Source organism: Lutra lutra, chromosome 13 (assembly GCF_902655055.1).
Source record: "Lutra lutra chromosome 13, mLutLut1.2, whole genome shotgun sequence".
NCBI classification, from domain to species: domain Eukaryota; kingdom Metazoa; phylum Chordata; class Mammalia; order Carnivora; family Mustelidae; genus Lutra; species Lutra lutra.
The window spans coordinates 85184371-85202501 of record NC_062290.1 but is presented as its reverse complement, the minus strand read 5'-3'; the positions used below and the strand labels follow the sequence as shown (position 1 = coordinate 85202501).

General features: G+C 43.4%; 1 protein-coding gene across 1 annotated transcript in view; it reads left to right on the top strand.

Annotated features, from left to right (window-relative positions):
* The window catches only part of PSMB7 (proteasome 20S subunit beta 7), a 63420-nt gene that overhangs the window by 9490 nt on the left and 35799 nt on the right, over nucleotides 1-18131 (top strand). Inside the window, exon 5 of the mRNA XM_047699321.1 lies at nucleotides 2279-2394. Coding sequence (XP_047555277.1) covers nucleotides 2279-2394 — 116 coding nt within the window. The remainder of the gene's footprint in view (nucleotides 1-2278; nucleotides 2395-18131) is intronic.

The following is an 18131-nucleotide window of genomic DNA, read 5'->3' as shown; positions in this document are numbered from 1 at the left end:
GGCATCAGAGGTTATGTTTTAGCTTGGAAGGAAGCTAGCTGATCATTACTGACTTTATTTAAGCAGCCTGTCTGGTAGGCAGTTGGTATAGTGGGTCAGGCATTGGACTGGGGTGGGAGTGGTGGGTCTGGTGATTCCCACTCCTCATCCCAGAACCCTGTGAGCTAGTCTTAGTCTTGACCCTGCTACTAACGCATATGGCGTAGGACCAGTTTCTTTTCTGCTTTCTGGGCCTCTGTTTTCTTTTGAGACTGTTTCTAAAATCCTTTCCTGCTTTTTAATTTTTCACTTAAGATTCTTTTTTTTTTTTTTAAGATTTTATTTATTTATTTGACAGATCACAAGTAGGCAGAGAGAGGAGAGAGGAGGAAGCAGGCTCCCCGCTGAGCAGAGAGCCCGATGCGGGGCTTGATCCCAGGACTCTGGGATCATGATCTGAGCCGAAGGCAGAGGCTTTAACCAACTGAGCCACCCAGGCGCCCCTGTGTCTTTCTTTTTTTAAGATTTTATTTTTTTAAAGTAATTTCTGTATCCAGTGTGGGGCTCAAAACCACAACCCTGAGATCAAGAGTTACATGCCCGCTGACTGAGCCAGCGAGGCACCCTTGGAATATTTTTTGTGAAAGAGGAGTTTGGTAGTCAGAGATGGAGGAAATAATTGGACTTGACTGTTCTGGTTACCAAGAGTGCTTCCTGATGGGTAGTTATGTCTCAGACAGTCTACAGTTGGGACTTTGATTGGTTCTTATGTTTATTTTTATCAATTTTAATTACTATATCATTAGGCAAGTTGGTTTAATTTTTCTTCCCAAAGAGCTAGAGGCTCATGGTGGAAGACTTTAAATCCAACATGTTTATTTAGCATAGCAATTCAAATGGTAAAAAATAGAACCAGATACAGGGAAAGCAGTCTGTAGAAGTAGAAAATCAACTCAGTGAAGGATCCAAAAAACAAGTACATGCACAACTAAATGGAGGTAGGGTGGGATGGAAAGTGTGTTCCCATTCATGTTCCTGAAGAGCCGTAGCTTCATCCTGTAGGCAGTAGCAGGGGGTGTTATAGGCTGTTGTGGAGTGATTTCATCATTCACTTCCCTGCATGATGAAATCTTTTTCTTTTACTCAATAAGAACTCAGATCTATGATTATAATTTTGCCAGTTTATTCAAAAGAGAAGGTATTTTGACATGAGCCATTTTCCTATGAGGCTATGGTGAGGTAAGGTTGCAAATTTGGACCGCTTGAGTTTAGCAGCTCCTTGGTGTTAACTTAGAAAGTAGCTGATTTGCTGATCACTGAGCGGTGTGATGGGAAGGGTGCTGATAAATTTTGGAGTAAGCCAAGCTCGGCTGTGAGATATGGGGGTGGCACTTAATGCTTTGGGTTGGTTTTCTCTTCCCTAAAGTAGGATGGTCCTTTTTTTTTTTTTTTTTTTTTTAAGATTTTATTTATTTATTTGACAGACAGAGATCACAAGTAGACAGAGAGGCAGGCAGAGAGAGAGAGGGAAGCAGGCTCCCCGCTGAGCAGAGAGCCCGACGTGGGACTCGATCCCAGGACCCTGAGACCATGACCTGAGCCGAAGGCAGCGGCCCAACCCACTGAGCCACCCAGGCGCCCAGGATGGTCCTTTTTAAAAAAATTTATTTATTTATTTGAGTGAGAGAAAGACTCTGAAGCAGATTCTGGTAGATTCTGCATGGAGCCTGATTTGAGGTTCGATCTCATGAGACTGAGATCATGACCTGAGCCAAATCCAAGAGTTGGACTTAACCAACTGTACCACCCAGGCCCCCAAGAACAATCCTCTTTTTAAGATTTATTTATTTATTTGACAGAGAGAGAGAGAGATCACAAGTAGGCAGAGAGGCAAGCAGAGAGCGAGAGGGGGAAGCAGGGTCCTTGCTGAGCAGGGAGCCCAATGCGGGGCTCCATCCCAGGACCCTGAAATCATGACCTGAGCTGAAGGCAGAGGCTTAACCCACTGAGCCATCCAGGCGCGCTGGACAATCCTCTTTTAAAGGGAGCTGTGTGACTGAGGAAATAGGCATGTTGTAGGGCCTTAAGGATTGAGTCTTTATGGGCTGATAGTCAATGTCCCAATGTAATATTCCTTCTGGTTCCCATCTGGTTCCCATCAAAGAGTAACCACTTCATGAAACAGTAGCAGTGTAAGAAAAGCCTTTTGTTGTCTGACTTCTCATACAGCTTTTGGTTAAGTTACAGTGATGCAATGTAGACTTATTTTTTTTTTTCTTATACATACTCTGATCACCAGGTATCAAGGTTACATTGGTGCAGCCCTAGTTTTGGGGGGAGTAGATGTTACTGGACCTCACCTCTACAGCATCTACCCTCATGGATCAACTGATAAGTTGCCTTATGTCACCATGGGTGAGTGTAAAATTTCCCTGATGTTTCAGAATCCTCTTACTTATCACGGTAGTCTCTGAAAGAGCTGGTCTGTTTTCTGTTAGAGGAGCCAGGGCAATGCTGCGCTTTGATTCATTCTACATATATTTATTGATTTCCTCCTATGGATTAGGCCATGTTGTAGGTGTGTGGGACAGAGCAGTGAGCACAGTTTAAAGATTCTTGCCTGCAAGGAGTTTGTATTTTAGTGCAGATAGACAGACAGTAACACCAACTATTATATAAATACGTTAATGTTTGAAAGTAATAAATATTAGGAGAGAAAAGTAATGCAGGTACTATGGTACAGTTATGCAAGGTACTACTTTTGGGGAAAACTGGGTCATGGGTATACACACACTCAACGTATTATTTCTTATATCTGTATGTGAATTTGCCATTATCTCAAAACAAAAAGTTAGAAAAATTAATGCAGGGTAAGGGGACTTTGGAGCGTTGGGGTAGAAGGCAGATTATAGTGTTAAATAGGATGGTCAAGGTAGGTCTCAAGGTTTCAGTGGTGGGAAACCTTCAAGGTGAGGTTTCAGTGGAGGGTAACTAGAGTGGAGGCCTTGAACATGTCCAAGATGTGCACTGTATTTTTTTTTTTGAAAGCTAGAGTGACTGGGGCCCCTCTTGATATCTGAGAGATCAAAAGCATTTAATTCATCTCTGACCTTGATTTCCTCACCTGTGGAGTGGTATCAATAGTATTTCCTGTATATGCCAGGTTGTAATGATTAGAAATAATGTTTATAAAGAATCTGGCCCTGTGCCGGGCCTTTAATAGTAGCTACTCTTTTCAGATCAGCTTTTTACATTGGTACTTTAGCTCTCAGTGCTAGACAGAGTATTTTATTTTTCAAGATTTTGTTTATTTATTTTAGAGAGCATGTGCAAGTGGGTGGGAGAGAAGCAGGCACCCTACTGTGCTGGGGGCCCGACAGGCAGCTCAGGTCCAGGACCCTGGGATCGTGATCTGAGCCGAAGGCTTAATCGACTGAGCCACCCAGGGACCACAGGGTATTTTTTTTTTTTTTTTTAAATGACCACCAAAAAAAAGAAGTGAGAAAATGGAGATTTTCAAATTCTGACTTTTATGTTAAATTTGAGTCAAATTGTGTAGGTACAGAAATTTGAACAGGTCATGTACGCTGGTATTTTTCCAGCTGTTGTTTACCTGTTACATTTTTTGTGTTGGTATCTTCACTCCGAAGAGCTAGGAAACTGCTTCCTTGAATAGTTTGGAAATTGCCAGTTTGAGACCTTGCTGTTCCATTGTGTCCTCTAGCCTCTTTGAAGGTTTTTATACAACAGATGTTCCCTGTTTGTTGGGGAGAATGATTTACCCCCAGATACCATATGGATGAGTCTTTGTAATTATTTTAAAATGAAGATACTTACAGTAATTTTAGAATTGTTCCAAACTGCATTATACAAATATATTTGTTAACTTCATCAGAGTACTGTTTTTATTTCTCCCTGTCTGATTGATGCCTTTAAATGGTGGGAAAGATGAAATAGCTTTATTTATTCAGTGGTTTCATTTCATTTCTTTTTTTTTTTTTTTTTTAAGATTTTATTTATTTATTTGACAGAGATCACAAGTGGGCAGAGAGGCAGGCAGAGAGAGAGAGAGAGAGGAGGAAGCAGGCTCCCCGCTGAGCAGAGAGCCCGATGCAGGGCTCGATCCCAGGACTCTGGGATCATGACCTGAACCGAAGGCAGGGGCTTTAACCCACTGAGCCACCCAGGTGCCCTTAATTTCTTTATTTTTTAAACTGAAAAAAATTTCACACTTGCGTTTTAAAAGTAACCTGAATGTGCAATGAACAGTCATACATGCTCTTTACTCGTATTTGTCAGTGAACATTTTACCACTCTTGCTCTCACTTGCTCATACCTTATTTTAATTTTTTGTGTGGAATCATTTGAGAGTAAGTTGTAAACAGTAAAGAGCAGACATCATTACCTTCTGCCTCTAAATCCTTTATGATCTCTTACGTTACCTTGATAAAGTCACATTTAGGAAATTTAATGTTATTACAAAACAGGTCCATTTTTAAGATGGGAAAATTGATTTGGTTTCTTTTGGTTTGGAACTGTAGTAATTTGCCTTCTGAGCACAATCCTGAATTTATGAAAAGTTGTTGACAGCGAGCCGTCAAGCAACCCCATGTTGTGCTCTCTCTTGGCCAACAGCGATCTTGCTGATCCCAGTGTAGTGGGAGCCCAGGGTGATGGTTCCACAGCCTTGGGTTCATAGCATGCTTGTGTTTAGAAATCATTGCCTCACACAGTATGGTTTTGTTATCGTAAAAGACCGGATTAAGGAGGAGATACCCATAACATTAGATTTTAATCCATGGGTAAATAATTACTTTGAGCTTTAGTTTGTTCATCTGTTCATTTGTCTATCAACTCTTTCTTCCCTTCTGCGCCTAGGCACTGTGGCAGGCTCCACAGAGAGGGGAACGCATGGATCCTTATCCTCAGTACCCTTGCACTGTAGTGAGGGAGCCAGATGGACAAACTGACAAGGGCAGTAGGTACGAAGGTCCGTGGAGGCCCAGGGGAGAAAGGAGCGTGTCGAAATGTAAGGATTTCAGGAAAAGCTTCACTTCACGTGAACTGAGTCTTAAAAGAAGCATAAGTTAACTTTTGTTCATTTCTCAGGTCCTTATTTAACATTACTACGGGCTCGGTGTGGTGCTGGGTGCTGGGAGTACAGGGGTCAGCACAGCACCTGCCCCAGAACTTACAGCCTCCAGTAGGAGACAGGAATTAAAGTAAGTGCACATTCATCTAAAAGAATGCACTCCAAGTGCATTGTGCATTGCACTGCTAAGTGCCCTGGAGGAAAAGAGCAGTAATGAGAGAGAGGAACAGAAAGGACTGTGTGGATAATGGCTGTTTGAGATGTCCTTACTGAGTGAGTGACATTAAAACATTTTCTAGTGAAGGTAATTTATGAACGTGACAGAACATTCAAGTGGGAATATTACTTGAAAAATAGGTGTGTTTCGTATCCCTCCTCCAAAGTAACCACTCTTAAGAGTTTGTTTTTTCCAGAAAATGTTTTATGAGACACTTTCATATAGTTCTGTCAGTATGTGCCTATTAAAAATACACAAACGGGCCCCGCGGCGGGCTCTCTGCTCAGCGGGGAGCCTGCTTTCCCCCTCGCTGCCTGTCTATCTCTCTGCCTGCTTGTGATCTTTGTCTGTCGAATAAATAAATAAAGTCTTTAAAAAAAAAATAGATGAATGGGGCGCCTGGGTGGCTCAGTGGGTTAAGCCTCTGCCTTCGGCTCAGGTCGTGATCTCAGGGTCCTGGGATCGAGCCCTAACCCTACATCAGGCTCTCTGCTCAGCGGGGAGACTGCTTCCTCCTTTCTCTCTGCCTGCCTCTCTGCCTACTTGCGATCTCTCTCTCTCTGTCAAATAAATAAATAAAAAATCTTAAAATACATAAATGAAGTCATACTGTACACACCTTTCCTTTATTGTTAACTTGTTTTGAAGAAGTTCTTCATCAACACATGTAGATCTGTATTGTAATAACAGTTACGTAGAAATGCATTATATGGCTGTATCATGATTTACTGACCCATTCTATTGGTGGATATTTTGGTCATCAAATTTTTGCAACAAGTGTGGCTTGGTTTGTGTAGGTAAGTACAAACTTCAGATAAATTCCTGGTGGAATTTCAGGATTAGGGTATGTGTATTTATTGCTCAGATTTCTCTGTTGCAAAGCAGTAGAATTACTGAATGATTTAAGAAAAGAGGACTGGGTTATAAAGGAGAGTTAGGTGGCTCAGCAGAATAGCTGGGAGGGCAGGTGCTGGCTTTGGGGCCCAGAGCGGTGTCAGAAATCCTGCTGCAGAGTAGGCCACGGCCAGCAAGGACTGAGTGCTCCAGACTGGACCGCTGTCCCGGCGGGGGCTGCCTCACTGCTGGGCTTCTGGGGCCTGGTGCTGGGACCTGGCTCACTGCACGCTCAACGTCCCTGACACTTTCAGGAACCCAGTCTTCCTGCCATCCCTTTCACCACTGCCGGTGCATTCCTTATAGGGGAAGGTAAGTGCTTCTGATTGGTGGAGCTCAGTCATTCACTCCTATGAGATTCTCCAGACCTAGGAAGAAAGTCATATCATACACACTGTCACTGGTCAGCCCAGGAAAGTAAGAGAGGGCCATATAGTGCATTCTGCTTTTTGAGAGCTGTTGCCAGATTGCCCTCCAAAGAGATTATACTAGCTTTTATTTCTTCCAAGAGAACATGAGAATGCCTTTCTCTTAACAACCTTACCAGCACTGTGTATTTGTGCTGTCTGATGGGGAAAGATGGGAAGAGGGAACGCGTAAGCTGAGACGTGAATGGTAGCTAGGAATTAGCCAGGAATTCTGTGGCCCTGCTCCCTGTCCCCAAGGAAGGACGTCAGGCCCTGTATACACCAGGGTCTGGTGTGGTTTGAGGAACTGAAGGGCCAGAGTTTGCTGGGTGGGTGAGGCAGGTGCAGTGGGTTGGGGGAGTGTTCAGTGCAGGGGTGCAGCTGAAGCAAAAGTGTTCTGGTGGGCGGAGCAGAGGTGTGGCTCGAAAGCGAGGCTGGAGAAGGTCCTGTGATACAGCCCCAGTAGTTTGGATTTTGTCCTTGAGGTTCCTGTCTAAAGTTTTCATGCCAGAGAAGGATAGGATGAGATTTGCTTGTTAGAAAGGGCCGTTTTGGGGCACCTGGGTGGCTCAGTGGGTTAAAGCCTCTGCCTTCGGCTCAGGTCATGATCCCAGGGTCCTGGGATGGAGCCCCATATCGGGCTCTCTGCTCAGCAGGGAGCCTGCTTCCCCCTCTCTCTCTGCCTGTCTCTCTGCCTACTTGTGATCTCTGTCTGTCAAATAAATATTAAAAAAAAAAAAAAAAAAAAAAGAAAGGGCCATCTTAGGGTGCCTGGGTGGCTCAGTGGGTTAAGCCTCTGCCTTTGGCTCAGGTCACGATCTCAGGGTCCTGGGATCGAGTCCCGTGTCAGGCTCTCTGCTCGGCAGGGAGCCTGCTTCCTCCTCTCTCTCTTCTGCCTGCCTCTCTGCCTACTTGTGATCTCTCTTTGTCAAATAAATAAATAAAAATCTTAAAAAAAAATTTTAAAGAAAGGGTGGTCTTACAGCTTCTGGCTTGAGGGAGGAGGTTTGGCATGGCGGAGTCTGGAGGCAGACAGGGAGATTACGTCTGACCAAAAATATTGAGGGTGAGGCCAGGTCCGATGACAACTGGGATGGCCCCTGTCATTAGAGCGAGAAATGAGCCAGCCATTAGGCCAGATCCCAGGTGTCTGTCGTCCATCCCCTCCTGACTTCTTAGTGTCAGCCCATTCTTGGGTCTTGACTACAGGGGCAAGTTAACTCTGTCACCTGGGGCCTCTTCCCTTCCATCTGGGCTTTAGGCCTCTTCCTGTTTTGTTTCCTTTTCCTCCCCTAGGCCTTTGTGGCAGCAGAGGCACCTGTACCTCTGGCCCTCTCCTGGGCAGGCTCCTACACCCCACTCTTGCTCCTCAGCTGGGGTCTAGCCGAGAAGCCATTCCCTCATGACTGCCCCAGGCTGAGTTAGCAAGTCCCCTCGGGGTCATAGGTGTGAAACATGATTCCGGGATTCCTGCCTTGTCTGCACGCCACTTGCCCCGGCTCATGTCCCTCCTGCACGTGTGAACATTTGAGATCTCGGACAACGAATCTGTCTTACCTCCAGTCTCTCAGACTCCTGTGTGACTTGGTGAATATTTGATGGTAAAATAATTTTCTGGTTTGCTAACTTGCTTGTGTCAAAGAGTATCTGAAACTTAGTGTTAGAAACCTTAGCTACTGGTTATTTTTGGTGATTTAACCCTTTAACCCTTAACCCTTGGAAGAGCGTTGCTTTAGATTGTGTTCCATTTGGGGCGCCCCAGGTTAGCTGTGAGAGAATAGCACAGAGCAATGTGTATGTGGTAGGGTTTGTTTTTTTTCTTTAAAGCTAAATATTATTTCAGATTTCAAGCATATTATGGAACGTCTCTGTGCCAGAGTCCGCTGGTACTGTCACATTATTTTCAGTTAAAATTCTATGTAAGGGATGCTGTGGTTGCTGTTTTATTGATGAGAAACCTGAACTTAGAGAAATTTATGGTAACTTGCTCGTTTTTGCTCTGCCTGTAAATGGCAAAGCTGGGATCTGAACTCTTCCTGCTCACGCGAGCCCCTGTGCAACACAGCTGCTTTGGTTTTCTCGTCTTGCAGATGTTACTTCATTAAGCTATTAAGCCTTGCTTCTGAATACTGAAAATATCTATACAAATTCCCGAAGGGCCTTTATGTGTTTTGTGTATTTTTGACTGCCTATGTGCGGATTTTCTATCCTGCATATTAAAAACAGTATTTACTGAAACAGCTTTGTAGTTTCAAAGGAAAAATTTAAAAATTATACATAGTTTCACCATCCAAGACAACACGATTTTTATCTTTTTATTTTTTTTCCAATCCAAGTCCATTGTGAAGCAGAGAATGTAAAATAAAATACAGGTTTTATACTGGCCTGGCTCTTTGTCATTTTTTTTTTAAAGATTTTATTTATTTATTTGACAGACAGAGATCACAAGTAGGCAGAGAGGCAGGCAGAGAGAGAGGAAGGGAAGCAGGCTCCCTGCTGAGCAGAGAGCCCGATGCGGGGCTCGATCCCAGGACCCTGGGATCACGACCTGAGCCGAAGGCAGCGGCTTAACCCACTGAGCCACCCAGGTGCCCCTGTCTTTGTCATTTTTAAAGTTTCTTTTAGCCACTGTTGACTTTTTAAAAAAAATTAATATATAATGTATTATTTGCTTCACGGGTACAGGTCTGTGAATCATCACTCTTACGCAATTCATAGCACCCATCATAGCACATACCCTCCCTAATGTCCATCACCCAGGCACCCTGTCCCTCCCCCGTATCCCCCAGCAACCCTTAGTTTGTTTCCTGAGATTGAGTCTCTTATGGTTTGTCTCCCTCCCCAGTCCCATCTTGTTTCATTTTTTTCCCTCCCTTCCCCCCCATGATCCCCTGCCCTGCCTCTCAAGTTCCTTATGTCAGAGAGATCATATAATTAATTGTCTTTCTCTGATTGACTTATTTTGCTTAGCCTAATACCCTCTAGTTCCATTCATGTTGTTGCAAATGGCAGGATTTCTGTTTTTTGATGGCTGCATAGTATTCCATTGTGTGTGTGTGTGTGTGTGTGTGTGTGTGTGTGTGTGTGTATCTCACAGCTGCTTTATCCATTCATCTGTTGGTGGACCACTGAGCAGGGCTTCCATGTATCTTTCCCTAGGACAGTGGCTGTGCTGGGCTGCCTTTCTTCCTAACCAGGCCATTCTTCTGGCTTCCGGTTCCGGTTGCTGCTTTCTTCCTTCTTTTCCTCCTGCCTTCCCTCCCTCCTCCTCCTTTCCTCATTTCCTTTTATTTCTTTTTTTTGAGGGAGTAGGGAGCTGAATGTCGAGGGAGAATTCCACAATTGCCATTTGGTGGATTTTGTTTTAATTCATATTATAGTTGACCCTTGAGTAGCAGGGGCAAGGGGTGGGTTAGGTGTACTGTCCCCCTGCGCTGTTGAAAAATTCACATGGAACTTTTGACTCTCCAAAAACAAGTACTAATCGCCTACCGGTGACCGGAGGCCTTTCTGATAACATAAACATTCTGTTGATGCATATTTTATGTGTCCTGTGTATCATATACTGTGTTCTTACAGTAAAGTAAGCTGAAGAAAATGTTATTAAGAAAATCATAAAGAAGAGAAGATACATTTATAGCACTGTATCAAAAAAAATGCACATATAAGTGTATCTGTGCAATTCAAACCTGTTGTTACTCTGGTAAGTGGATAAGCCAAACGTAAAGCTACAGATAGAATAGAAAGCCTTCTTAAATGAAATGTTCCCATGGAGCATTAGAATTTGCTGTGGGATTGAGGCTTTCCATAAGTGTAGCTTAAGTGAGAAAATGAATATTTCATGTAAATTCTCATGTTTTAGTTAAATGATGAGTTTTTTAATACGGGAAATAACTAAACTTTGTAATTAATCTCTTTTTTTTCTGAGTGATTTGACAGTAAGAGCTGGAAGCTACAAATTACCCGTAAGACAAGGGTGTCTAAATTTTGTCTACCCATGGGCCTGTATTGGCAACCAGCCAGGTGCCTGAAGGCCACCCTTCATTTACATTGGATAGAAGACACCTGTCTTGTGCATCTTTAACATGCTGGCACAGCTCGCTGAACACAGGGTCCAGGAGCCTCCTCTCTGATGTCTTGCCTGCCTCAGGATTTACTTGGGAGAAGAATGTATCAGATTCCTTGTGGGGTGGCCCTTGGACACCTTCTGTCCTAAATCCTTTTTTGTGGACATGGCGTTGACCATAATGATGGCAGCGTTCATGCAGCAGCTTTCTAGCTACAGTGCCAGCAGCTCTCGTGAGATGCTTTACTGATTTAATCTTCGCAACATTGCGAGGTGGGCACTATCATCCCTGTCTCACGGATGTGGAAATTGAGGCTCGGAGAGTGTGCGGAGGTCCTACAGCCAGGGTACTCGTGAGCCAGTGGGAGCTGCGGCCTCTGTGACTTCCTTTCCTCGCTGTGTTACTGGTGTGATTGCTGGTGTGTGGCATGTGGTCCAGACCAAATATGATTTGGTCCATTCTCAAAAAAGAAGAAAGAGCCCCTTAGATTTTATTTAATCATTTCTTTTTTAAGAGATTAATTTGCAAGAGACTGCAGGTGATTGATCAGTGTGATTGTTGAAAGCCAGGCAGGATTCTTTGATTTTTCTTTATTAAGAAAGGGAAAAGGGCTTTGGTTGTATGTTTTATAGACAAAATGTGGGCTCTCTTAATTCTCAGATTAATTAGCTTATTCTTTTAACTTGCCAGCTTTTCTTTATTAGGCAAACTAAAGTAGTGTCAGGAGAAGCTTGGGGACCATCTTTTGCTATTAGTTTGGCAGTGTTCCTTGTAGCAGCATTGGCAAGGTATATAAAATTTTTATTTTTGCCCACTTATTCACATAAGAATTAATATGAATAAAATTTCAAGCATGACATTCCTGGAAATGAGGCCCTTGGACAATTTAGGAATACCAGCTTAAGGAATAAACATTGGTATGCATCATTAGGGAAGACTTGGGGTCACTGCCAAGGCCATCCAGGTAAAATTTGATCTCCAGATAAACTGGTTGTACATTTTCCTAATTACTGGAATATACCTCTTAAGCCCTAGTTTACAGAGCCTCCTAGCAATTAAAAAGATTTGGGACAGAGTAGTAAATGTACTGGATGTCTCACCTTGTGGGCAAAAAAAGAGTCTTGGAATTAAGTTGGAACATCGGTAGGGAATTCAGACCTGCCATTTTCTCCATATTTTTACACTAAAGTGCAACCTTTGTGCAGACATTTTGATATTTCCACAAGACTTGATTTTGAGAACTTTCCTGCCCTGGATTGAATTAGTGCACTACAAGATGGCAAATGTTTCTTTCACGTTCATTTTCAACTCTGAAATCAGCTATGAACTCATCACTGTATGTGGTTCATAGGCCTCCGTAAAAGCCGCCTCAGAGGGCATGTGGACTTCATGGCTCGAGCATCGCTGGAAATTCTTTTTCCTAATAGTGTGGGCCACGTGACTGTGTGCTGGAGTTCCACGAGCCTGGGGGTCTCCATCAGTATGAGAGTGATGCTCAGAGCCTGTTTTCTATGGGACAGGGGCTGTGCAATGGAGGTACGCTATTCCGGTGGGGTCTTTGTCTAGACAGCTAGTGACTATGCAGAGTGGGGTTTCTGTAACCTGGAGTCCTAGAGGCATAACCTAGAATGCTAGAAAAAAATGGGAGCCTTGGCTCAGTCCTGGTTCTCCTTGACCAGGGCTGGTCACCTAACCCTTCTGAACCTCAAATCCCACATTTTGAAAAAGAAACTGATTTTTTTTTTTCTTTTTTTCTGACTTGGGAAGGTCCAGGGTTATTGGGGGGTACTGGAGTATCATGTTGTGTGTGAACATACTGTAAAAAATATATGTACTTTTCTGTGTGTTAGTTGATCTTGACATTATTTTTCCAGGTAGTGTGGCATAGTAAAAAGAGCTGGTCTTTGGGGTCCCAAGTAGGTTCAGATCTAAGTCCCACATTTATTAGCTTTTGACCTTGAGCACTGATTTCATCTGTAGAATGGGGCTTAGAGGAGCTCTCCCATGGGAAACCATACATTAAAAAATTCTTTGTGTGTAGCACAGTAAAGATGTTTAGTGCATGATATTTTGATCATTTAGTGCTAATACATGCCCTGTGTGCAGTTTTGTATACTAAGACTTCTGTCGGAGTTTTTCCTGCTTTAAGTATGATACATTTCAGAAGATTTAAAATGTGCAACACACGCGTATTATGTTTTAACATTTACTCTGCTGTGGAATGCCAGGAAATGAAACAACTGGAAACCAAAAATCCACAAAAGTTGGATTATGCATCTTGCTTCCTGGCTGCTGTGAAGGTCGTGTAAGCCAATAGATGGTGCCGTTATGTTAGAAAATGAGAAAATATTTACTTTTAAAATTCCTCGTGGTGTTGCAGGGTATGTAATTTAGCCACCCCTCACCAGTTCTTAATCTATTTTGATTAGAGTGGCTTTGTTCTTGATTCCATGTAAAAAAATATTTAATGCCTCTTGTGGGTAAAATTGAATTAGTGTAGATTCCCGTTTTTTTTTTTTTTTTTTTGCTCTGAGATTTACCATGATGTCTTTTCTGACTTGAGTTCAGTCCTTAGCCTACAACCAGGTAAAAGCCCTTGCCAGACATACTTTTTAGAACAGTTAAATGCATTTCTTGCGGTTCTAAGTTCTTTGCTTTAGACCCCGCTGCAGGGAGAGAGAGGCTAACTAATTCATCTTTACTTGCTCTTGTTCTAGAATTGGGCCAGAATTGGCCCTGCTACAGAAAGGTGCCTTTGTACTCTAAGAACCTAGTGTTCAATTTTGACTTGCTTATAAGACAGACTATGTGGAAAGTCATTTTATGCATCAGAAGACTTCTCGCTGTGGAGTTCATAGAGTGAGGGATTTGCTGTCAGCCATAACTGCCATGACTAGCTTTGTGACTCTGGGTAGGTTCCTTTTCTTGTCTGAACTTAGTTTTTTTCAGTCTGTAAAATGAAGATAATACCAGCTGGTCCATAGATGGATTCAATGAGAAAATCGATGTACCTGTGCTTTGCACATTTTGTTCAGTATGTAGGATTTCTTATCGTTTGTACACAGGTCTACAGACAAGATAAATCTTTACTGATTTATCTTATCTTATCTGGGTATGTTTTATAAATTATTAAACTCTGTGGTTCTTTGTCCTTGAGGGTTCTGAGGGGGCATGAAAACCTGAGAAAGGCCCGCAAAGTGGAATAAACTGCAGTTTGGGAAGTTACTTTGAAATGTGAACCAGAGCAAAGGATGCCTTTGAAAGACCTGTCGTTTCTGGACTGCCTTGAGCTTCTGCAGCAGGAGGGAGAACTGTGTGCCCTGTGCTCACAGTGCTGAGTGTCGGGGCGGCCTGGGGGAGCCTAGTGATATGGGAGACTGATGAAGGAGAGGCCTATGTTTTTTAAAGATTTTTATTTATTTATTTGAAAGATAGAGATCACAAGTAGGCAGAGAGGCAGGCAGAGAGAGACAGAGAGAGGAGGAAGCAGGCTCCCTGCTGAGCAGAGAAACCGATGCAGGGCCATATCCCAGGACCCTGAGATCATGACCTGAGCTGAAGGCAGAGGCCTTAACCCACTGAGCTACCCATGCGCCCCAGGAGAGGCCTATTTTAAGGTAATCCTCCTCCTCTGTCTTAGCCCCTAAGCATTGGGTTGGGTAACTCCTCTGTTGGAAGGAGAACAATTTTCTGTCCTCCTGCCTTGTGGAGTTTCTTAAAAATATGTTAATAAAACAAAACTTCCACTTTTTAGGCCTGGATCCCCTGATTTGTTAGTATTTGCTTAAGAATAAGTGTTTAGGGGCACCTGGGTGGCTCAGTGGGTTAAAGCCTCTGCCTTCGGCTTAGGTCATGATCCCGGGGTCCTGGGATCGAGCCCCCACATCGGGCTCTCTTCTCAGCAGGAGAGCCTGCTTCCTCCCCTCTCTCTCTCTCTGCCTGCCTGCCTGCCTGCCTACTTGTGATCTCTGTGAAATAAATAAATAAAATCTTAAAAAAAAAAAAAGAATAAGTGTTTATAACCTGTCATGTTGATGAGACATTGCATTTGCAATTGTAAGAAAAACTTTGGGGTGCCTGGGTGGCTCAGTGGGATAGGCATTTGAGGTTAGGTGTCTGACTTCTGCTAAGCTCATGATCCTCGGGGCTGTGGGATTGAGCCTGTGGGGAGTCTGCTTCTCCTTCTCCGGGTGCCCCTCCCCGCCCTTGTGCTCTCTCTGTCTCTCAAATAAATTAATAATACCTTAAAAAAAAAAAGAAAAATCCCTATTTCCTTCAGGTGCTCTTAGATTATTTGATTTGAGTAAAATTTAACTCCTTTTTGACTTTATTTAGAAAAGGAACTGCATTTTTTTTTAAATTAGTTTTTGAGTGAAAATGTCATTGGGTGCTTTCAAAATGTTAAATGGAATAATTTTTTTTTTTTTATTCATTGGGAATAAAAGGTAGACTCTTTGACATTGAGGTACATTTGCTGATGAAAAGGAAGCATTCTTCCCCCTCACGAGGGGTTTAAATGTAATACTCAGTGCTTACTCAGGAGTGAAAACATCAAATTAAACTGTTTATGCTGACAAAGGACAAATCTGGATTTCAGCAACCCATGCAAGATTGTCTGATTGCTTGGCCTGCCTCGCCTTGAAGCTTTTGGCCAGGACTTATAATAAAATGTGTGCATACAATTAAACCGTTTCAAGTCGGCGTCTGAGTCTTCCTGGAGCGAGGAGAGGTGCTCCACTGCTCTCTAGTGGCTGAATGTGGTCCCCTGGCAACAGCTTTGCGTTATATCCATAAATCAGCTCTTCGCACATGGCAGTGTTGGTCTCCAGAGCAGGCACCAATACCAGGAGACTCGTCCTTGTAGACAGGAATGGAGTGAAAAATGATCCTGATCCATGGGTCTCTAGAAAGTACCAAATTTTACCCGGGACGGGTGGTCATTTGACTAACAATGAGCAAGTGTGAGTAAGCGCTCTGTCAGGGAGAGCTGACACTGATGGATTAGAATGTTCTGTGTGGTACTCTCCTACCGCTGCCTACATCCTACACCTTGGCAGGCCACAGTGGCAAACAGGTCCTCAGGTATCTCCGACGGCCCGCTCCTTAGCAGAAGGAGCAGCTTTTTTCCTGAAAAGATCTGGTTAAATTGATTTAGGGAAAAGCAATAGAAATCCATTTCCTGCTGCCCGTCAGAACTTTGTGACTTTGAGAAAAGAAATTTTGAAGACCTCTGTTTCCATTAAAACAGCCAGCCCTGGAACTTGTTGAGAATGATGATATAAAACAGCTCCTGGAGGACGGGGACTTTGTCTTAGTGTAATTACAATAGCTAGCCTTTATTGAGCTTTTACTCTGTGCCCGACATTCTGCTTTCCGCGTGTCATGCACTGCAGGTTGCCCAGCCCCCCCAGTGAGGAAGGCACGTTCTGTCCTCTCCCCCTCTCATGGGGGGAGAAGCTAGGGCTGGCCGGGCGGGTTGCTGGAGTGCAGCTTCTGGGAGGCCGTCACCCTCTTCTTGAGGTGGCGGTGCCTCCTGGGGCGGCTTGCAGGGCTCCAAGCACCTCAGTGCTGGGCTGGAGGATGACCCCGGACTGTGCCCCCTCCTGCACAGCAGTGTGTGCCCGGAGTCTGCTCCCTGCTGGACTCCTGGGATGGTTGGTTGGAAGGAATGAGTGGGAAGTTGCCCTTCTAAAGTCTGGAGCCACGAGACCTAGGTTTGGATCTTGGCTTCCCTCCCTACTGACTGTACTACCTTCACTAGCTGAGCCTGCCTTACCTGGTCTGTAGAAGGAGGAAATTCCTACCTCACTTGAGTTCAGGGCCCGGGATCTGAAAGGCTCCCAATAAATGCTTTCCCCCTTTCCAGTCTGGGAGTTTGTGAGCAAGGACCTTATTAGAAAAAGCAAATTTCTACCTGCTGGCTTTCAGTTCCTTCTAGAAATTTGACTTAGAGCAGTGGGCTTTAGAAAATTGTTTTAGGGGGCGCCTGGGTGGCTCAGTGGGTTAAAGCCTCTGCCTTCGGCTCAGGTCATGATCCCAGGGTCCTGGGATCGGGCCCCGCGTCGGGCTCTCTGCTCGGTGGGGAGCCAGCTTCCTCCTCTCTCTCTGCCTGCCTCTCTGCCTACTTGTGATCTCTGTCAAATAAATAAATAAATAAATAAAATCTTTAAAAAAAAAAAAATTGTGTTAGTCTTTTATCGTTTCTTCAGTATATGTCTAAAAACATAGATTCTAGAATTGCTAAGTTTTGATTTAGTACTTGAGTGAACACTATAAAAATACGTGGTTCATTTTTTTTTTTTTTTAACCCTTCTGTCCTCAAGCCATATTAATGCAGGTGTTTTTTAGTATATGGAACAGGTAAAAGTGGTATCTTAGGTGGTAAAATTTTCTTGATACATTTCAGACTTTGTCCTGAGTTGGGTTGTTCTCTCCAAAAAAGTTAAGTTCAAACTGAACTACCAGTGCCGATAAGCTAAGATCAGAAGTACCTTCAGGGGTTTAGAAAATGGAGACTAATTTCAGTGTTCTTTTTTATTTAAAAATATTTTCTGAATGGGACTATTTTAAGATAAATAGAACAGATAGTTGAGTGGTATTGCTAAGCAGTGAATGACATCCGTTAAATCATTTAGAACATTTAACTAAAATCCCAGTCTCATTTGAATTTCCGAGCAAAACAACACAAATTAACCATACCCAGATGCGTGCTAATCATTCTCCTGAAATCTGAAGAAAATGCAATTTAGAAAGCATGCTTTTTTTTTTGTGGTAGGGAGCTAAGAAAATAAAGCTGTTTCCGTGTTCACTTGATAATCTTGATTTCAAGCATTTGACTTTGCTACTTAGGAGGCAACACAGCGGAATGGAAGGAGCATCATATGTTTTTTAAATGCAAAATGATATGGGTTCACAGTCTCAGATTTGCTAATCATTGGTTATGTGATGGGGCAAGTTCCTTACCACGGAGACTGTCTCCCATTTTGTAAGGTGGGACTTCTCAGACCTGTCCTGTCTGAAGAGCAGACAGAGCCGATGGAACTCTGCTTTGACATTTCTTAAACGCTCTGTGTACTGTGTTCATTGTGGTCTCTTTAGTAGTTCGTGTGCCACAGCATAGACTTCTGGAGAAGTGGGATCTGGCTTGGGGCTGATCTGCTCAAAGGACTTCATTATTAAGAGGCTTTTTACGTTTCAGACCATCCGAAGGAAGCCCTCCTAAGGACAGTGGTAGAAAGACATGGTGTGTATATTTGTTTGTGATGATTGATTGCTGTCATTCCTTGGAACTGTTGACTCGTGCCTGGGTTGACCTTCAGGCCCCTGTATACGAATTTCAGGAGCCAGATGTGTGCTGCCGCTGTTAGCAGCACGACTGTGACGGCTGGTGAGGTCTTGGGTCTTTTTCTTTTTAATTTTTCATCCCTGTACCATGCAAATTCTTATTTTCTGCAAGTTTATGCTTTAAAATATTG